Consider the following 22,693-nt stretch of genomic DNA (forward strand, 5'->3'; position numbering starts at 1 on the left):
GCGTCATTTTCGACCTGGAGATATATGGGCAGTGGGGTTCCCCAGGGCTTGGTCCTTGGGCCTGCACTGTTCAATATCTTAATTGGTGATTTGGACAAGGGGGTGAAAAGCACCTTGTTCAAGTTTGCAGATGACACTAAGATGTGAGGAGAAGTTAGCACGCTAGAAGAGAGGGACAGGCTGCAACTAGATCTCAACAGGTTACAGAGGTGGGCGGATGAGAACAGGATGGGTTTTGACACTGACAAGTGCAAGGTGTTGCACCTGGGGAGGAAGAACCAGCAGCATACCTACCGGCTGGGGAACTCCCTTCTCATCAGTGCAGTGGCAGAGAAGGATTTTGGAGTCATTATTGATTCCAAGATGAACATGGGCCGCCAATGTGGGGATGCAGTCAGGAAGGCTAACCACACCTTGTCATGCATCCACAGATGCATCACGAGCAGGTCCAAGCAGGTGATCCTCCCCCTCTATGCAACATTGGTCAGACCGCGGTTGGAGTACTGCGTCCAGTTCTGGGCGCCATAATTCAGGAGGGATGTGGCCAGTAGCGAGAGGGTTCAGAGGATGCCACTTGCATGATCAGGGGGCAGCAGGGCAGGCCCTATGAGAAGCTATTGGACCTGAACCTGTTCAGCTTCCACAAGAGCAGGCTGCGAGGGGATCTAGTGGCCGCCTATAAACTTGCCAAGGGAGAGCAGCAGGCAATGGGAGAGTCCCTGTTCCCCCGAGCACTACCGGGGGTAATAAGGAACAACAGCCATAAGTTTACCAAGAGTAGATTCAGGCTAGGTATCAGGAGGCACTACTTCACTGTCAGGGCAGCTAGGATCTGGAACCAACTTCCAAGAAAAGTGGTGCTTGCCCCTACCCTGGGGGTCTTTAAAAGGAGGCTAGACAGCCACCTAGCTGGGGTCATTTGACCCCAGCATCCTTTCCTGCCCATGGCAGGGGGTCGGACTAGATGAGCTGCTTAGGTCCCTTCCGACCCTACCTACTATGAAACTATGAAAAAGAATTAAGATTAACTTTAACACAAAATAGTCTCACACAAAAATGGAAGAATACAGTGGCAGACCCAAAATCATACTCCCAGATTTAGAGGTATATTCTCTATAGGGTAGTACCCACAGGAAGTCTCTGTTCTTGAAGTGAACATGGTAATCTCCACCATTTACTAGGATAGCATTTGAAGTGTGGTCCCATTCTCGCCCTACCTGCTTTTAGACAGATCCCAAACTCCTGTTGTAAAAGTTCTCCTTGTGTGTAGACAGCTCCCGGAGGATTCCAAGAGTTAAAGGAGGAGTGAGCAGCAGAATGAGACTCATTTTAAGGGTTACATTAATTCAGCCTTTTAGGAAGCTGAGTAATAAGAGGGTAAGACATAGCATCTTTTTCTCTGAAGGCATTGCTCAGTGATAGCTTAAGTCTATGGTGCGTGAGTAACAGGTTCATTTTTAAACCCAGTGCAACATGTCAAGGTTTTCAGGTTTGCAAGAACAGCAGACAGTTGCCTGTTAGCTGTAATAATAAAGCTGAGTTTTCACTTTACTTCTGAAGTACTGTAGAAGAAAGGCAGAGCAGTCATTAAAAGCTACTGCCAAATGGATCAGTATTCACAGTTCTTGTAGGTGTCCTAAATGGGGCTGTGGAGCAGCAGGAGGCTAGTAGCATCATTCATGTAGATTCACCAAAGCTGGGACTGGAACCCAAATCCCTGTGCCTCTGACCGGAGTCTCTACGCCAGCACTCTCGCCCCCGTCTGTTCCAGTGAGTCACTCGTTCTATGCAGAAATGGAACAACTTCAAGTGGGATTTACACCAGGTGTGCTTTCTCTGCCCATGTGTCCTGGGTCCAGAAATGGTGTATTCAGAGCTATCTCAACTATCTCTGGAAGGTGCTTTCTCATGCTGTATAAATCCTTATGCACCAAGGCAACAATTTTATGACCAAAATCTTGGGGACCTCTAGGATTAGGTTGCAGCTAAGGATCACAATTTGGACTTTGTATGTTTGAGTTGGAGCTCAGCATCTAGCCCAGTGGTAATGTAAACGGTGCTGTCCATCAGAGTTCAGCTCTGGGTTTTTCCTCAAATGCTGGAGACTAGAAGCAGGATTGAGTGCTCGTGGAGCCTGTGGTGATAGTCATCAGGATGGGGAAGCTGCCTAAGTTAACACAAGTTCCTTTCCCCACCCCCTTCCTTGTTGCACTATCAAACCTTCCCTTGGTCTGTAGTCTGCTCAGCTGTGTGCTTTGCAGACACGACACAAGAGTAAACAGGAGACAGATCGGTACCGCAGAAAGCTGCCTGTTAAACTAGGGGTTTACATCCTAGGAGAAAAGGGAGCAGAATTTCCCCTCAGAGCTTCAGGAAACCTTCCCCCAGTCAATTCACAGAGAAGTGCGTCTTCATGAGCTTTATACATTTTATTCAGAATAGGGCCTGGCAGAAGCAGAGTACAGAATTGCATGAGATCTGGCCCTCTGAGGTCTCTGGCCCCTGGCCACTGCCACTCTCCGATTTCTTTTTAGTTGGCTATTTTGGGCTTCTAGCTACACTACTCCAATTGCTTTGGGTCATTTCTCCTCCACTATCCAACTTGTGTCTGATTTCTCCAGTCTCTCCCCTTAGTCACCTTCAGAATTCTGCAGTTCATATTGCTCACCCCAAAACTAGGGCCCTAGATTTATTTTCCAGACAAGCTATAATGCAATGCAGGATGCAACAGGGCAGCAGAGTTTTACTTATTTACTCATTATCAAGGTCTTCACAATAACTAGTCACATCATGGCCATAAATTAAAGCCCAGTTAAGAATTAAATTGCTAATTTACAGATAGCAGAGGCTGTTGAGAATAAATTGATGAGTACGTTTTTTTTCCCCCGCCAGAAATAATTCTAGGCAGTGCTATATATTTTTCTCAACAGTGAAATCCATCTGTTTTGTAAAATTCTAAAATCTTTCATGTTAGAGCTGCCATTCCTTTCTCTGGGGAAAAAGGGGGAGCAAGGGAGGCCAGGGTTCCCTCTAAATGCCTTTCTGTTCCTTTGTCACAGTGTTATCTTGTTTTACAAGTGCTCTGTTTACGACAATACCATGAAGAAAAATGTTCATTTGAGTTCCATAATCACATAAGACTACTTTGTAAGGGCTTGATCCAGCAGAATACAGTCTCAGCAGCTGCTTGCTCACAAAACTTTGCAATTGTAGAGGCTAATTAAGATTCTTCAGAGGAACTCCCTTCTCTTTGGTGGTTACAGAATGCCTCATTAGACATTCTGTACCTCCCCCTTCTCCAGAACAGTCGGTCTAACTGTGCCTAGCCTACATTTATAGCTTTTATGAATTACCAATTGATTCCATAATCTCACTGCTTTGTCTCTGAATAAAGTAGCTTCCTTTAAAGGAAAAAGTAGCATTCCACAGTCAACTCTTCTAAAACAGAGTTAAGTTAGTTGTTAGAGTGAACTCAGATAAGGGAGTACCTCACCTTCTCTTCGAGGCTGTAAGGAGTCAAGGATCTGCATGTCATAATAAAGAGAGGATGCAATTACAAATAAAAAAAAGCAAGAAAAAAAAAAAGCTATTAGGAGCTGATAGTGAAAGTTAAGGATAGCCTCACCACTATCTGAGATGCATTTAAAAAACGGAAAGAATACAGTGAAATGACTTTTAAATCAACTTGACAAGGCTTGATGCATTCATTTAGCAGTCTTCATGCCCGTGCCCAATTTGTTATGTTGATCTAGTAAAATTTTGCTACAGCAAAATTTCTTCAATATCAAGCTCAAGCAATGCCACTTCAGTAATATTATATCTACTATCTCCACAGATGCCGAATTATTGCCAACAGGACAAATATTGGGTTTATGAAAATAGCTGGCATCAATATACAAATACTATAATCTTGGCTATCCTCAGTGGTAATTTTGGTATGCTAATAATTTTGTTTTCACTTCTAAGAATAAAAATCATATTTATAAATCATTAATTTTCAATTATTCATATTTTCCTAATACTTTTTCTTAAAGATTTCTTAATGTAAATAGTAGTAGGCCAGTGCATGTTCAATTCCAAACTTTTTTCAATTTTTAAATGACCTTCTTTAAAGTCAAACAGTTTTAAAGTATACTTTAAAAAAGAATTAATGGTAGATATGGAAGACATCATTTGCTATATATTTTATGTCTAGAAAGACAAATTAATTATATACTGTTTTACAAAAATTCAAGCTGGGATATTTTTCCTTGCTAGCAGGTAAATAAGTCTTATTGTCTGAAGCTTTTGAAAATACTTACTCCTTCTCAAACGGAATATTAAGATGTTTAAGCATTCATAACATTTACTGCACAAAGACAAAAACATAAAACAAAATGCTTTATTCTCTGGGAATACAGTGGAAAATATTATGGTTCCCCATACTATTTAATTTTTTTTTAAAGGCATTCTCTTTTCTTTGAATACAGCAATATATATACAGACAAAATGATCTGTAGTTTAGCAATCTTATTTTTTTCTGCTGAATAAGATTTTCTTTCTTTCTTTTAATATTCTAATAAATGGGGATTTGAATAAACTACTACAAGACGTCCAACTGGATTTATATTTCCTACTGGATGATGCCATCTCTGCAGCTCAAACATGTAAAAGCAGAATAGGAGGCTGAAAATGCAACGCCAATTTGTAGTTATTACAATTCTCACCAAGTTGCTGTGCAACAAACCGCAAAACTTCACCACTGCCACAATAAAAGAGTGAGAAAGCCACAAGGTAAATTGTTTGTCTGTCTCTCTCTCTCTTTTCTTAACAGAGACTTGCAGGCTAGCTTTCTGTCACTGGAACTCTACTGCTGTTTGGTTTAAAGTTGAGAAACTACTCATTATTTTGTTATGTATTCCTGGAAAAAAGTCTACGGTTTTGTTTATCCCCCACTGCCAGAATCTGTAGCTTTTCTTTTTAAGTGCCGCAGAAAAAAGATCAAAGGTAAAATACAATAATTTCTCTACTTCTCTGCTTCTCTGTTGTGGGCAGGTGTTCTAAAGAGCACACAAAAAATTGTAAGGATATTTGAAAGTTTAACTGTATAAATTACTTCAATCTTCCCAAAACTTCTATCATAATGTATGTCCAAGTACTGTTGAGAGTGGAGGTAGGAATGGGGGAAACCATGATTCATTCTGAGTTAAGCTTTCATTTCTAAAAACATCTTACTGACTCTGCAAAAGTATTATTTTCAACAGACAGTAAGTGAATATTTGGCAAAATGTTTGCAAACTGAAACAGGATATAATGTTGTCTAAATCTGAAATAGCAAATCCCAAAATATCTAATGCTTTTCTTTATTCAGATTAGACATAACAAATGTGTCAGGTACAGCAGTTAGTCTAGAAAAATACATTTAAAAAATCTTCAGCAGACCATGTTCCCTGTAACAAAATCTTCCAAAACCAATTTTACAAATTAATCTACATTAATGTAAAAAGGAATTCTCAAATTTATCATCATCGTTTCCATCAAACATCTATCTATGAAAACATGGGTTTCCACTATCTGTAGATGTTAGAATTCATAATACATTTCTCTAATGTATCCTGTACATATTAAATAATCTAAAAGGCTCCTCTTGTAGTGCATTAACAATTTAGCAAGCACACACACAGTATTTTTCCAGTACCATTTGCATTATATTTATTTGCCTGCAAATGTAATTAACATCTAAAAGTGCACGCAGTTAGCTTTCCCAAACAATCTGTTTCTTTGCAGAAACCCAAACTGGAAGTATTAAGCTACTTGTAGCTACTCTACTCATGATTAGAAATGTGCGACTAGAAGGTACTTTGAGACTATACAACTGATTTTATGTACATAAGCCAAAGGCCATTCAGTCTTTAGCATGTATTTACATTGAAAAATGTTCACTACCACAGGATCATACTGAAAACTCAGTATAGCATTAGAAAAGATCGGTATTTACTTAGGATTGTTAGCTGCAAATCAATATAGCACAAACCGTGACCCAAGAAATACCCTGAAAATGGACTTGTGTATTAAATAAAAATTCTAGATCACCACAGAACAAATATCCTCTGCTGGATAGTCTTGAAAGTTCAGTATTTAAAATACTAGTGCGCTGCTTTATCAAACCATTAAAAAAAAAATTCCACCAAGGATAATGTGCAATATAATAATTAAAAAAAAAAGTCTCAAATGAAGGATTAGATTTGGATTACTGTAAACCAAACTGGCCACTGTTAGCACTAATTTAAGCAAGCCACTGCATGCAGAAACCCAGCTGTAATGATCCATACAGGATCAAATAGATTTAGTACAAGAGCTTAGGAAGCAATTCTTTTCACTTAAATTTTCAAGGCCAGTTAATAGATTTCTTGCCCTACCAACTGGAGGACTTAAAAAAAAAAAAAATAAAATAAAAAGCAGTTCCAGATTATCCAGTTTGAGATCAAGTTTTTCTCATCAAGAAATCCAGTGTATGCCTATACTAGATGTGTAGTTTGTTACAAAAAATGCAGAGTATAAACTACTGAAATTTTGTAACGAGTGAAATCCAAATGTTAATAACTTGCATAAATAGCAGTTAAAATGGTCAAAGTCTCCTCCTGTTTCTTCCTTCCTGCCCCACCCCCAAAAGTGCAAAATCAAGATGTTGCTTGGTCCACAAACACAATACATCACATACAGAGATATCTGACTTTTGATGGGACACTGCTGCCAACCCATCACTTCCAGTTTGCAGTCTGAGAACACTTCAGCGTCCAAAGATGGAGTTCAATTCCAGCAGAATTAATTCTACAATCTGATTCTGGTACACTGTATGGACCGCTATGTTACCAGTCTCTTTTTCTGGCTTTAATAAAGTTGGACCAAAAACTATTGCTATACTTTGATAGGTCATTCGGTTCTTCTCTCCATTTTCCACTACTCTAGAGGGGGGGAAAAAGAAAACACACTTTAAAAATAAATTAATCAATTAGTGTTAGCACTTATTATTGTCAATGAGTTTTTTCCTTTTGCTTTTCAACACATTTATTCCTTCTGTCATCTATAAAGCACTGCTGTAACTCCCTCCGCTTAGGAAATCTTATACTTGAACCAATATTCTTGATAGCATCCCAACCTCAGATCCCTATAATCTAAAGCCGTGGACAGTGTTTCAGTTTATTCACTGCTAAACTTGGGTTCATGTCTTTGGAAGCTTGTGTAAACATAAGTCTGATGCTCTACTTTGATTAAAGCACAATGAACATCAGAAGGAAAAAAGTAGTACATCAGTCCCTCAGGACTTACATTTTTTAAGAAAGTTCAGCTGTGCAATAAGACCCTCTCCTCAGTCTGCTACTTACCTCTTGAGGTGTTTGAAAAGTACCTGCATGGTATCTTGGTTTGGCTTTGGCAATTGCTTAATTAAATCTTTGACAGCATGGACACGTTGTCTTGGTTCTTGTTCTGGAAGAGATAAAAGTTTATAAAACATAATTCAATTTCATTTAAAATGTATCAAAAACTCAATGAAGGCACAATTCTGCATTGCTGATATTAGGTAACATACTGCCATCTGCTGGCCAAATTATATACTACTGGTAAATGATCTTCAGTAAGACAGCATTTCATAATATCTCCTTTTGAAATGATGAAAAGGAGAATAATTAAGTATACTGTGCACGATGTATGAAAATTCTGTGCATGTCTCTGGACTTACTAATTGCATTGACAAAGTCATTGAAGTGATTATATGTGAAGAGTGGTTCTGGCAGCTCTCTGAAAAACATTTTTAGCGCTCCTGTGATGACATGTATGTCTTCCCATTTACTATCATTCAAGTCTAATTTCTCATCTGAAAGACAAGGTAAAGAATATAAATGTAGGCAATTTAACCAACCTAAAACCCAAGACACATCTCTACTCTTATTTCCAGGACTCGGCATTAAAACCAAGGATGACATTCTTACCCCAGCTTCAGCCCCTTTTCTGCTGGGTAAGAGAATGGGAGCAGTAGCTCTACATGCTGTGTACCTACTGGTTAGAGGAGCTGCAGCATCAGCACTGTGGAACCCCCATGTAAGGCTGATCCAATGACCCCCTATCAAAGTTCTGATGCAATATGTGGCAATGCAGCTCATAGGTCACCCCTGAAGCAGCTACAGTAACAGAGACAGACTCACAGGACTATCTAGGTTATGCAAAGGGACTTTTCAACCTTCAAAACAGTACAGGTTTAAGATGGTCAACTGGCTTAAAGTCAGTTTGACTCCAAACTCCGCAGGACAGAGTCCTTTGCTGGACCTTTCAGAAGTGCAGAAGAAAATCCCATTGATGATGTAAGTAGCAGAAAAATATCAAGTTCTATTTTAAGTTCAGCTATTTGGGTTGGTCTAATAAAAGATATCAAATTCACCCAAGGAACCTTGTCTGCCTATGTCCTTAGACCAACACAGCTACAACCTAAACCCCTGCATTGTAAGTTCAGTACACTTGGTTGCTTTCTATGGAGTATGGAAATGTTTTATTTGAATTAAATTCTTTTTAAATTGCCATAATCTTTTAACAATTGTGTGGCATATTACGGACAGCCCTAGTTATGAGCAACCCTGACATGCTATTTGTTAAAGAATAAAGATAGCAGCCTTGTAGAGCTTGGGTACCTGGCACCTTGCAGAACTTAGAAGTAGCTATTTAAGAGTATTTTAAACATGTTTTCTTTTTGGGAGAGGAGGTGAAGGGGGGGCACAGCAGTTTGTTTTTTTAAAAAAAAGACTGTAGTGTTCTCATAAAGATGAACCAAAAAGTATATCCTTAGACAATCTGAAGGTCTAAGAGTTTTGACAAATAGTCTTGCAGAGATTTTCAAACTGTTAATAAAGATGAAGGGAACTTACCGTGATTAACTGCAAACCTTAGCTTCTGTATCACTGCAAGGTTGCCACTGACTCGGTATAGCCCATCAACATCTAATCCTAAAACACATTTTAAATTAATTTTAATATATGTTAAAAATTCTTATGGATATTCAGGTACATTAATCTGCTGCTTGTTTTACAGAACAGACAGAAAAAAGAAAACCCATAAATGTAGACTCCAAATACATTTGCCAATGAAAGTTGATTTAAACTAGCTACTTTCTTGTTGATTTGTAGGGCTCAATTATTTACCAACAAGCAGCCTGCCATTCCAAAACAGTTGAAATAATTTCTAAAATCTAACATACTAAAAGTGTGTGGCTTTCTGTCATGCCCAATGAAGCAAGGTATCCAGCTTAGTAAGTCTGAGACCTAATGTTATGTAAGGCACTTTTGAAAATCCTGTCTCTAATATTTAGTTATTGCAAGCAATGCATAATACATGAAGAACTTAAGACACGTGTATTCTCTCTAGAATAAATAAAAGCATGAGTGGAGCCTGGGCCCAAGAGGGCAGTGGGAGTGGAGCTCAGGTGGGCAGGTGCGAGTATAAGGGATCGTGGCATGGTGTGGGAAACTCCCACACCCTCCCCCCCTTGGTGCATAGCCCCCAGTGTTAGCAGCGGGAGCACGGTAGGAATAATCACCTTCCTACTATTGCCGTAGAATTGGTATATGACCAATAAAAAAAATTAGATGTATACAAGTCAGCGGGACTGGATGATCCTCATCCAAGAGTGCTGAAGGAGCTGGCTGAAGTCATTGAGCAACCCCTGGCGAAACTCTTCCACAACTCGTGGCACTCTGGAGAAATCCCTGAGGACTGGAAGAGGGCCAATGTTGTACCCATTCACAAGAAGGGCAGGAAGGAAGACCCAGTTAACTATAGGCCAATCAGCCTAACTTCCATCTTGGGGAAAATCCTAAAAAAGTTTATCAAGGAGTCTATCTGTGATAAGCTTACAGAAAGAAAGATTCTGAATGACAGCCAGCATGGCTTTGTCACGGGAAGGTCTTGCCTTACCAACCTCATCTCCTTCTATGACCAGGTAATTCACCATCTGGACACAAGAGAGCAAGTTGACATTGTATACCTTGATTTCCAAAAGGCCTTTGATCTAGTATCCCACAATGTCCACCTGGAGTCACCTGACCCGCAGTTATCTTTTCTGCTTGGTGCAAGGGGCTGGGCTCGATGATCTTCTGAGGTCCCTTCCAGGCTTACAATTTATGAAGCTATGAAACCAGCGTGCGGGGGAACTCAGAGTGCTCATGCCCATGCCAAGCGGCATGTGGCTCTGGCCAGCACTGCACGCAGGGGCAACAAGTGCAGCCCTACCAGGCCACCTCTATCATGGGGGCTCCGTGCAGTGCACATGGAGCTCCCAGCACTCATATGGCACTGGGGAAAGCCCTGTGTGCTAGAGCCAGCTGCCTTCGCTGCTCTCTTCTGTGCAGGTTCTGGGACTCTGCTGGAAGTGGAGGGAAGCCCCGGTCCCTGCTTCCCCACAGAGTCCCAGGTCTACATGGCAGGGAGTGGCAAAGGCAGCTGGTTCCTGTGTGCGGGGCTTAGTCCAGAGAAGGCTGAGAGACGATTTAATAGTAGCCTTCGAGTACCTGAAAGGGAGTTCAAAAGAGAATGGAGCTAGACTGTTCTCAGTGGTGGCAGATGACAGAACACGGCGCAATGGTTTCAAGTGGCAGCAAGGGAAGTTTAGGTTATGTATCAGGAAGAATTTTCTCACTAGGAGGGTAGTAAAACACGGGAACAGGCTACCCAGAAAGGTTGTGGACTCTCTGTCCTTGGCTGGGATAATCTAGCTGGGGATAGTCCTGCTCTCAGCAGCAGGTTGAACTAGATGGCCTCCTGAGGTCTCTTCCAACCCTAAATTTTCTACAATTCTACAGATGAGGAAATAAAAGTAAGTTTGGAGCCCCAGTCATCTACACTTTTACATACAATAAATGATATTATTAGGTTTTATGGTCTTGTGCAGACTTCCTAGAATGGTAAGGGTGGTTTTCAATTTAGCCACCCTTTAATATTTGAATAAGAGGATCTGTACTTTTATTACTGCCCACAGGAGTGCAGGAAAGCATGTTCAATATATTCCAACATTTATAAAAGCTGTAGACATTGATTATTTTAGCTGTGTGAACCATTTTTTAACTTTCATCAGTGCAATGGGTTGAAGGACCTCAACTAATCTGATGTCACCAAAAGGCACAGATTTTCTAAGTAAGGTTTCCTTGAAATGAACTCTCAGAAAAAAATAGCCTTGTTTTAAGAAAATGGTGTTTTGTTACTACAGCAGTTTTCCTGGTTACGTCCTGCAGCTCCACTTCCCACTTCCTCCTCTCCTGTCCAAAATTCCTTATTGATAAGAGATACTTCCAGTTCCTCTCACTTGCCACCTATCTTGCTGGATCCCCACTGCTGCTGAACTGCCTGATATATGCCCAAATAAGATCCAAGTCTCAACTACAACTTTCTGATAGGGATCGATCCCTTTCTGTCCATCTCTAATCTGCACCCCAAAGGAGATTGCTAACTCTGTATGCAGTCCATTGACTTTACAAGAATCAAGTGAAAGCCACAGAACTGTAACCTTTCAAAATCAGGCAACTCAGAGGGCAAGAAAAGACAAATATATTCACCCTACCATGTTCCTCAACATGCTCAATGCACAGCTTCACAAACTTTGGCACGGTGCTGTTTTCTCTCTGGCACAAGCTGGTGAGGTTTGAGCCAAACACCTGATCTGTAAACAAATAAAAAAAAGACTAATTTACAGCGGAATGGGATTCAAGTGATATAATTACTTTCGTGCAAAGTCACTCAGAGTAAAAGCTGATGGAAATGGTTACCCAGAGTGTTAAGAGTTACACCTGTCAGGACTTTGAAAACTGCTAAGCATCCAACAGCTACTATTATAAACAGCAGTAGCTGCTAGGTGCTGAACCATGGAAAACCCATCCCCAAATGCAAGAGCAGTCCACTTCTGAAATCCAGCCCAACATGTCTGTCTCATGATCGCGTAAGGAATCTGAAATAAAAACAGTGTACCCCTGATTCACAGTTCTACCTCACATACAACTGGTAATTTCAGTAAAAATTGCATATAGTTTTTATCTGTTTTGGCACCATCGTGACACTAGAATAAAAGTTACACATAGATAAAAATAGAAAGAGATATTTAACCACTTCTCTTTTGTTATAGCACTCAGCATTCCAGAATCTAACCGCCTGACCTACAGAAATCACTTCTCATACCCTTAGGTGAACTATAATAAGTACCATACAGCTGTCATTTTAAGAAGAGAACTTAAAGGATTTCTGTATGTCCTGTTGTATCCTGTGCTCCTGACAAGAGTGACCACACAAGTTTGTGCAAAAAAAATGTACTGTCATCCTCGGCCTACATTTTTCGACAGAGAAGGAGTTTCAGCGGGTACTGAATTAAAAGCTTCTGACGCTAGTTTTAATAGTACTTAAAAGAGCTACTAAAAATGACCTTTCACCTTATTTGTCCATTTAACCCCATGTTCATCTGTAAGTGACTTAAGTGCTCTAAGGTATGTGATATGATGTGTGATCAGGGCAGAAGGATGGATGTTTGCCTGTGGACACAAAACTGGGCTCTGCACAGACACGCCAGTACAGGCTTGGGGCCTGGTTTCGATGCCTATATACAGGGTTATGTAACGAGTAGTTTTGAACCTTGTTCTTAAAGCCTACTAGTAACAAAAATAAGGATTTAGTGAAGTTCTTACTGCAAAACTGAATGAAAAGCTATATGGACAATGAGATGCAAGCTAGCGTTTAACAAAGAATCTTGCCATGTCAGTTTAAATCTCAGCAATTTGCTGGAGTCTGCACTTGTGCCATGTTTTGTGTTAGGACGGAATAATCTGCCACTGATGCTCTGTAGCAGGGGCGGGCAAAGTCTGGCCTCCGGGCCAGATCCGGCCGGCAGCGGACTCCCATTTCCCAGCAGCCCCTGCCTCTGTAGCTGGGGCCAGTTTCCATGGAGACATCAGCAGCAGCTGCGCTGTAATAGCGCTGCTGGGGTTTCCACGGAAGCCAGTCCCAGCAGCCTTGGGAGGCAGCAGGAGTGCCAGCCTCTTCTTGGTATGGAATAAGGAAGGTGCTGTGCTGCAGGCGGGAGCGAGGTGGGCTCAGCTGCTGCCACCTGTGCAGGGCAGGCAGTGACGGTGCTGCTGGGAGGGGTGGCTATGGAGGGGTTACAAGGAATTTTGGGGTGGCTAAAGCCCCCTCCAAGCCCCCCCCCCCCGGTTGCTGGCAGGGTTCAGAGCTGCTCCGGAGCCCAGCTGGGATCCTGCGGTGGTGAAAGTGTGGTCCAGAGCCAGGGCAGAACCGCAATCTGCAGCCTGCATGCCCTGGGCAGGGGTGTACAGGCCACAGATCGCAATTGTGCCCCAGAGCGCAAGGCTGGGATTGCTATATCACAGCATGGCTGCTGCTGGGGTCTCCATGGAAACTGGCCCTAGGCATGCAGGTAGGGCTGCTGGGAAATGGAGTCCAGCTGCTGGATCCGCCATTTTGCCCATCCCTGCTCTATCATGTAGTATTTCTACATTGCTTTCCCCTTCATTTGCCAATGATGTTGGCCTGCACCTTTTTTCCCCTCATGTCTTTTGCTTTCTTTAGTGGTGCCCCACAAATTGGAAACCTTCCCAATTCAGGTCCATCAGGTCTTTATTTCTCCATTTAAAATCTGTCAGTAAATTGATAAATCACCTGTTTCTATAGTGAAGCTCACAAATACATGAAAAAGCAAAACAGAAAAGGACATTTAGAAATATAAATGAACCACCTCTCGGGGGACTCCCTGCTAACCTTTTCTTTCCGTCTAGGATTGAATGAAAGCTCTCTCTGGAACAAAATGGTCCTCTCTCTCTGCACCCTTCCCCACCATGCAGAACAGTTGCTGGTAACGTTGTCCATGTTCAGGATAAAAACTACCAGCCTCAGGTCAGAGGTTGGGGGGGTGCTATGACCTGCCTAGTGCTGCCACTTCTTGTGAATGTGACATGAGGAGAGATCTGGCAGCCATAAGCGCCCTGCCAAAAGCCCCTGAAAGTCCCACGGCCATGGGCCATAGGTTGCCTACCCCGGTATAGAGCACCAAATATTCTTTTGGTGCCTACCTAAACTCAGACTTACATTTCAGACAGGAATGTAGTAAGTTTTGCACCTGTGAATCCTAATGGGAAATCCCTAGACTATTTAAGGACATTTATCTTTTAGTGCACATCTGCATTTTCTTCCACTGTATCTTAAAACATTTTCTTTAATTTTACTAACATTTTCATTTATTAAAGTATATTAAAATACAATTACTCCTAATTAATGCACACTGTTTCCTATCAGTTTTTCAACTTCTCCCCTACTGTAATCAGCTGCTTTGGTAAATCAAGCAGTTTAACACACTTCTGTTTGGCCCAGTGATCACATTATTGCTAGTCTCTCAGAGGTTTAAACACTAAACTATTAAATTAATTCTAGGTATCTGAATGGAATAAAATTGGCAGTCTGGGGATAATTAATTCCATCCAAACCAAGTAAAAATCTCAATTTACTTTGTAATTAGGATTTGGGAATGTAAACAGACATGGTTTATATGTTGGTGCTCATACTACTGAACCAAATTAGTTGAAATGTGAAGCTTGGCAGGTCAGTGTCAGAACATGGTTTCACTTGGTACATATCTACCAACAGGGGCAATCCCCATAGTTACTGACTCAAGGGGACTCTTAACTTCAAAGCAATCTCTAGTACATTGGATACATTAAAATCTAAAACCTAGAATTAGAATCAGGTAAACAGTGTTTGTAAACAAATGGTTTAAGTATTTAAATCTGCATTAGCACACTTTTAATTCAGGTTTTTTTTAAATAAATGTGTAACAATTGAAACCACTGCATACCAATCTATCAACTCTTATACAAGTCTGAAGTCTGATGCAAGACTGTTTGGAAAAAATACATTTAAGTGACAGTAAAAGCAAGAGGAAGGCAAAGAATAAAGACATTAATGAAATCTCCTTTAAACTCATGTTGTTTAATTTTGGTATTTGGTTGTTCTGAATACAAGGCTGTCTGGTACCATCCATGGGGCAAAAGCCCAAATGGAGAGATGAAAATGTACGTGTGCGCTCAACTCCATACTCCAAGAAAACAATTTTCTCCACTTTCGTTTTTGCATTCAAGCTTTCCAGCTGAAAGTGCAGACCAATAAATAGGGACTTACCTAAATCATGGCAAGGCAAAGGGTTTTTTGCGGGCAGCTCATGACATGCAGAGCCAATTTTGTGCTTTTTTTCCATGGTGAGCCCCGCCCACCATCCGCACTGCAGATTGGCCAAGGGGCCTCTGCAGCCATGTCCCTCATCTCTGATTGGCCAAGAGGTCAATCACTCATGCTGCAGGATTGCTGCAGCATTGCATATGGCTTCTTAAAAGATGGTGCCAAAACCTTTTCACTTTCCTGACTGGTACCTTCACTGAGTCTTTGTCAACAGCTCAACTTCTCAGTAGTGCTTTCTCAAACCACGTGCTCTATGGCTGTAGTGACTGCCATGCTTTTTTTTCAGGCGACTCCAAACAAAATTGTGGGAAACGCCATTTTTTGCAGTTACCACGAAAAGAGTTTGGTTTCCATGAAAACTGTGAGACTACAATTAAAGGTCCCTACCAATAAACTCTGCTTTCCAAAAGTACAACAGTTCTCATAATGTTCTTGGAATCTCATCCTTGTCCATAATAATTTGAAGATTATATTCCCCATCTAGATTGAGTTTGGTGGCTTCTAGAGCCATTAAATGCCAATCAATACACTGATGAGCCAACATACATTTACCATCTGCTACAAAGATGACAGGTTCTTACACAGTCAACTATGAGTCTGTCTTCCTCTAGAACAACTCTAGACCTAGATTTTTTTAAACCTAGCTTGTTAAAAAGCAATCTGCATAAATAAAGTTAATTTACCTTTAATGTAGCCTTTTTCACGGACGGCTTGTAACGTAGGTCGCCGTGTGAGAAATTTCTTCAGCTTTGTTTTGGTCTTCTTCTGTTCTGAAGCATCTATACTGCCAGAGAGTTTCATTGCTGAAGACGACAAATTAAATTCAAATACAAAAATACTCTCTTCCACACACACATACATACACAAATAAAATTGAGAAGCATTAAGTAGCTAAACAACAGAAGAAATGCTGGAGCTGGGAAATGCTTCAGGAGAAAAAGAGCACATCAAATGGATGCTGAATCAAAGTAGGAGGCCTTGGTTCAAAACATTCCCTCTGCATGATTTAAAAGATGGACCTAAACCTGGGCCTCACCTCCCAGGAGAATGGCTACCTACCAATCAGGTTTCTTGGTGGTCTGGGGTGAGTCTCTGTTCTCCCGCAGACATTAAAACAATGGAATGATTGGGCTATGAGATATTTTACACTACACTTCTGCCACAAACATACACTGTTAGGAGGCATGTTTGGGATGGGGCATAAAATTCCTTAGATCCTAACTGCGCAACTGGCACAGGACAAAATGGCACCCAGGACTGTCCCCAGCCTGATCCCATGGACTCTGGACGGGGAGTGACTTTTTCCCAAAACCTGGGGCTGCCCTGTGCCCAATTCTGACACTAAGCTGAGTTTCAGGATTGAGAACAGAGCAGTCTTAGGTCTTAAAGTATGCTGTCAGCAGTGTGCATGTGACCAGGTAAATGCTCACTGAAGCAAACAGCTGGGGATTTGTGAACTCCTCTATCCCCGGCTGCCCATGCCACAAACCTGATGGGGCACACAGTTAGCTAGGAAGCTTCCCAGTGCCCAGGTGCACGTGCTCCAGTTCAAAAGCTTCCATATAGAAGTGTATGCAGCTGAACATCTGTGAGGTCTCGGACCCCACAGCTGTCTGAGACAGGCCCAACAATGGGGTGCTCAGCCTGGATTTAAATGTCCCCACATAAGGGAGTCCTTTGGCTTCCAGTAAAGGAACATTAAAAACCATATCATGCAGTCCAATCTTGAATGCCACACACTGAAACATAATACATACCCATCACAAACATGTTCTACGTTACACATGGAACATCTTTGTGGCTGGCTTGCCATTTTATCAGACCATAAATAGGTTGAAAGTGTGGCATGCTGCAATTTATGGCTCAATTAACATGTTAATCATGGCAGAAATGTAATTTCTGCCAGGATACTGTCACTCCTGTTTAATCTATTTCATATTTAATGAATGTCAATAGTCATTGGGAAGGCACAACTTGAAGACCCATCTGGTAGGTAAGAATACTCTTCAGAGAGGACAGAAACAAGAACTGTTCCAATGAAGATGTAGTTATTTATACAAGGTAGAACATCTTTAACAGGAGAGACTACCTTAGAATACCCTAACAGCTTTGTGACTAGGGCATTCAAGAGAGGATACCCAAATTCAAGTTCCTGATCTAAATAAGGGAAGAGGCAATTTGAATCTGGGCCTTCTAGCTCCCTGACTAGCATTTCAAACACTGGGCTATAGGCTAAGGGGTCTGTTGTCACCATTGGCACTTTTTCTTTATTGTACAAATGGTACCTTGAAAGGAAAAAAAAGTCAAATGAACTATTAAATGAAACGTTTTATACCAGGGCTGCCTGATGGGCAGCCTATGGGTGGTTAATATGTAGCCATTCAATCTGTGGGCCCTGAAGCCATGTCTGTCCCACTACTATGCCAGAGACGCAGAGACTTTTTACTGTTTAGAGCTTGATTATACAAACATTAAAAGCAAACGGTGAAAGTGTAAAGGTATGTGGCTCTCTCAGGGGCTGAGCATGAAATACTTGCCAGCAACAGCAAAAAAAACCCCCACCATGTCACTATAGATTGAAACCTCTTTCCCCCATGCCCCTCATGGAGTTGTGTGTGAAGGACCAGCTGTCCATCTTCCGCATTGCACAGTACCCCCCCCTTGATGGCCCAGCATGATGAAAAATTGATGCACATTTTGTTGTAAAGTGAAGTGTCCAAATTTGGAGAAAGGAGGAGAGACAGGAACTGACTTCTAGACAGAATGACAAATTTTAAGTTTTACAAGAAATTTTAAAACATGGAATTTAAAAAAAATATTTAGTGTAGATATGTAGGTCTTGAAAAGCTTATGCAAATAAATTAATGGAACTTAAAATCAGACAGTTAAGTTTCAAAATTATGAAAAGCAATATTAATTCTTAAATATATGGATGTTGCACTGTGCTTTGGCACACTGCTGGTAAGATTCTTTGATTAATATTAACCTCATATTTGCTTTCTTCTCATCTTTTGGCTTTAAAATAATTTATACTTATAGCATAATAGAGATCATCTTTGTTTAAATTAAACCTTCTTCCAACCATAAAAAGCTAGGTGGGATCAACATAATCAATGGAAACTTATTAAGAGTTAGCTGTACTTACAACGAAGTTTCTTAGAATCCTTATTATCCTTCTCTTTGTCTTGCTTTTCCAGCCCTGGGGAATCTGGTACATCATCTTCTAATGCCTCATCCGACTCTACTGCCTATTTTAAAAAATTATATATAGGCAAATCAGGTTGACTCTTGTAGATTATAGGATACAGTAATAATATATTTTAATCACACTCCTGGGGAATTCTATCTGCAATAAAATAATGCTTAAAAAAATACTAAACCAGTGATCTTTTGGAACAGTGATGTCATAATCTATTATGTTATTTTCATTTCTGTATCAGTAAGAATAGTATTTAACCATTAACAATTATGGGAATAATTTACAAGATAAAATATAGAAAATGTTATTGAACACTCAAAAAGTGAATTGAATACAGTCAGTGTTGAGGAATGAGCAGGACTGCTCCAAAAAAGGACTTACCTGATGAGACTTCAAAAGCTGCAAACAACAAATATATATATACCATATATATATGGTATTTTTTCCACAGGCAAGTAAACAATACTGGCTATTTGATTATTCCCCTCAGAATTATTTTTATCAGCGTGAGGACAGGGTTACTTCCTATAAACTTACAATAGTTACCCTACCTTTAAATCTTGAAGTTTGCTGTTTCTGTAACATGACTGCTGGCAAAGCATTATCAGACATATTGCCAGAACCATGCACTGAAATCAGTGTGATACAATGATCTTGTTGGCTTCTGAAAACCTTGCCCTGTGCATCAACGTTCATGTTTTCTCAGCACAATAAATTGCATCTGAGCAATCCCATCAGTGTGGAATATTTTCCACAATCAAAAATTCCAACCATTCAGCACTTTAATTAGAGTAGTTCTGAGAGCTGCTCTAATTAAAGCATCCCCTGCCACACCCTGGAGCATGTGTAAAAGTGCCCAAATAGATCAAGTTACAGATTTTATTAATTTAGATTCTGATGGAAGTGTCCTACCACAATCTCCCCAATAACCTCTCCCAAATACAAAGAATCCAGGCAGTGTTGGGTGGCATTTGTCAGCATCACCTTTGTATCAGCAGAAAAAACTGGCCTTGTGTCTTCTGAAGGGAAGCTCAGATAATCAATTAAAGCAAGGCAATACTGACTTTTACCATGCAAGAAGAATACAAATCTAATGTTAGATTTTTTTGTCTACATGTTACCAAAACACCACTAATTCAAGTGACTAACAGTAACAAACTCAAACCGAGAAGTCAGGATTCCAAATCCAGGTACACTTTAAGATTCATCTCTCTGCCATGCAAGAATTTTTCAGTTATTCTAGCGTAAGGTAGGCATTATATTTCAGATGGGAAATCCAAGGACGGGGAAGATCAAGGAACTTGTCCAGTAAGCCACTCTGAGAAAGGTTACATCTGACTAGAAAACTGGATCCAGGTCCACAAGTCCCAGTCAGTCACCAAGGTCATTGAACCATACTTTCCTTGTCAGTGCTACTATTATTTTGTTAATCAGTCACCAGAAAATGCAGAACAACTATCATATGCCCTTTTTCCTGCCTCTAACACTTGTGCTCCAAGAAATAAGGAAACAAATCTGTTTGAGAAGTTGGAATCATAAAATAAATATACAAATTAGTTTTCTAAATATTATGCATGCCCTTGAAAAGAACGTCTTTATGATTTAAGCACATACCTGATTACTGATGGTTAAAGTAAGAACTTTAAACCACTCGTTAATCAAACTATCATTATCCGATTGTATTAAGAGTTCAGTTCCTTGTCGGGTTTTCAACTTTAAAGAAAAGAAAGAACTTATGTGAATTAAAAACAAGCACAAATATTCAAATATGTTTCAGTGTTTTAGTACCATACACCAACAGGATGTTAAACAGGAGACAAGGACAAATATTTTAAGAAGAGATAATAGTAATGCAAAGACACTACTTTCCCTCTGATATTTAGCAGTGCAACAACAACTTGTTGCACCGCTTGCCCTTTGGCAGGTCTTCGGCTGAGCTCCAACACAGGGCAGAGCACATGGTTGCTCTAGGTCCAGCACAGCCAGGTAGTAGCAGCAGTGGTGGCAGCACTGAACTGGGCTCTGGCCAATGTTGGAAGCTCTGGCCCAGGCTTTGGCTTCAGGTCCCAGCCGGACCTACTGCTGCAACAGGTGCTGTATAACTGGGCTGAGGCTGGAGCAGCCACATGACTCCTTGCCCCAGGCTGGAGTGGGATTAAGCCAGAGGGTGGAGCCAGGGGCATGCAGGCACCAGAAGAAGGATCAGACAATGCGGGAGAAGTGAGGGGGGGGGGGAGGGAGAGAGAGAGGGGACAGGCAACAGGGGGGAAGGGGCAGGGGTCAGGCTTCTTGACCTCCTCCTGCCAGCTCCCCCCCAACTGCTTTCCCTGCTGCAGCTGGGGGGGGGGGGGGGGGAGGGGAGACGGGACGACATTAATTTTAGGGTGACCCTCCAATAATTAGATTCTATACATGGAAAATTAGAACAAATTTATAAAATTTTCCATGTATTGAATCTAATTATTGGAGGGTCACCCTAAATTCAGAGTAATCTTAGATTAATATAGCTAAAGATGTAATAACAAAATAAGATACAAAATAAGATACTGATATAACAAGGTGACCAATGGTTAAATGTTATTCAACACACAGAATCATTGCTATTTTACACCAAAATTAAGTCAACTGTTTTTTACAAGACGTATTAAAATGAAAAAAGTCTAAAGCCTGCTACTATTTGCTGAATAAAACTTTATATCCCTAGAAAAAAAAAAAAGATGAGTAAATCTCAAATAGCAAAGCCATTATAGGACAGATTGATTTAAGTTGCACAGTTTTCACATACTACATCCATAAGTGTACACATTTAAGTAAGAAAAAAAAGTTATCTTGAAATGACCACACCACCAAAAACAACTTATTTTAAAACAACAAGAAGTAACTAAATTCACCTCAATGACATTCTTTTTGCTGGATTTGTCCTTTGAAGCCCAGTCAATAAATGCCCCTCTAAGATCCACTGTAAATTCTGGCTTAGATTGATTAACCCCAAACTTCTGAAAAAAAGAATGATGATTATTTTCCAGGAGACGTGACCCATAAAATGTGCATGCAGTCTTATGTTCCCCTGAATGTAATCAATCTGTGAATTCTGCAGTCTACACAAGTTAACCCGAGTACAGTACTCTGCCACTACCTAGCTAAAGTGGTGCCCTGAAAAACATATTATGTCTAAAGAAAGAACATGTTTTTGTTTGAAATATTTACTGGTAGCATTAGTATATAGTTGGCTAGCTTCAAATCCGGACCAGGCTCCTGCAGAGAATTTCTGTTTCACTGTAACAATGATAAACTACATGTAGCTGCATTTATTTATATATGATTTGGTCAAAGACAATTGGTCCAGTAAAAGATATCACACAAACATTCTTGCCCCTCACATTTTTGCCTGGATCACCACAGCTACAATATCACCCCAACTCTACAGGTGAAACCATTTCAGTAGTTAGCCAATACTTGGGCTTAACACAAAAAACCAAAAACACTAATGGCTTTGCTAGACATATAGTGAAATGTCCTTAACAGAAGATAGTAAAATCATCTTGTATATTGAAAAAGGACATCAATTCTTTACATTTAATAAAATATCAATTGATATTTTATGTTAAAATTAAAGTTTTCCTTCAAATGTTTCCCTGATGTACTTTTAGCACAAATACTGCAGAACTGTATGCAAGTATGCTGAAGCAGAAAGCAGTTTCACTGTCTATTCTAATACAGAAAAACTGAACAACAAGCAAATGGTGAAAATGTGATTTAACCCATAAGCATCCAGTCAAACAAGGGGCGGGGGAGAGAGGGGCATCTGTAGTGCTTTTTGTTCTTTTCCTGATGGCACAGACAGCAATATGCTTGCTGAACATGGAGTGTTACACTTCCCAATTTAGCTTTAAAAACATAATAAAAGTAAATACACCCTCATAGACCAGCATAAACTCCTAAAATCACTTAAACATGTTTTCTATTTATTGAAAAGTGAATATAGTGGTCATGTAAAGCATTTATTTGACAACTAGAGATTAAAAACCCCTGATTAGCTACCGAAGAAAGCGACACCTATACAAACTCCAGTCTTGACAGACAGATTTCAAAAGGGCTCAGGAGTTGTTGCCCGGGAAGAAGGGGCTCCCCTGCCTTCCCTAGGAGCAAACAGCAAAGCTGCCTCCCTGCCCTCCACCCCGGGCATTTCCCCACCTGCATCCCCCTGCTTCCAGCCATGGGTGGGGTTGGGGGGTCCTGCCTGGC

General features: G+C 40.6%; 1 protein-coding gene across 6 annotated transcripts in view; it reads right to left on the reverse strand.

Moving 5' to 3' along the window:
• Positions 1 to 4,367: 4,367 nt before the first annotated feature.
• The window catches only part of ARHGAP12 (Rho GTPase activating protein 12), a 137,042-nt gene continuing 118,716 nt past the window's right edge, over positions 4,368 to 22,693 (reverse strand). For 5 of the 6 annotated variants that reach the window (XM_059729131.1, XM_014609061.3, XM_014609058.3 and 2 more), the window contains 9 exons: positions 21,340 to 21,444; positions 20,063 to 20,161; positions 18,395 to 18,497; positions 15,933 to 16,052; positions 11,582 to 11,680; positions 8,898 to 8,975; positions 7,721 to 7,855; positions 7,365 to 7,467; positions 4,368 to 6,944 (listed from right to left, as the gene is read on the reverse strand). In XM_059729131.1, the coding sequence (XP_059585114.1) occupies positions 6,770 to 6,944; positions 7,365 to 7,467; positions 7,721 to 7,855; positions 8,898 to 8,975; positions 11,582 to 11,680; positions 15,933 to 16,052; positions 18,395 to 18,497; positions 20,063 to 20,161; positions 21,340 to 21,444 (1,017 nt within the window). In that variant the 3' untranslated portion in view covers positions 4,368 to 6,769. The remainder of the gene's footprint in view (positions 6,945 to 7,364; positions 7,468 to 7,720; positions 7,856 to 8,897; positions 8,976 to 11,581; positions 11,681 to 15,932; positions 16,053 to 18,394; positions 18,498 to 20,062; positions 20,162 to 21,339; positions 21,445 to 22,693) is intronic. The other variant, XM_019498402.2, reaches the window with a different exon arrangement.

This window comes from Alligator mississippiensis, chromosome 5, assembly GCF_030867095.1.
Source record: "Alligator mississippiensis isolate rAllMis1 chromosome 5, rAllMis1, whole genome shotgun sequence".
NCBI lineage: Eukaryota > Metazoa > Chordata > Crocodylia > Alligatoridae > Alligator > Alligator mississippiensis.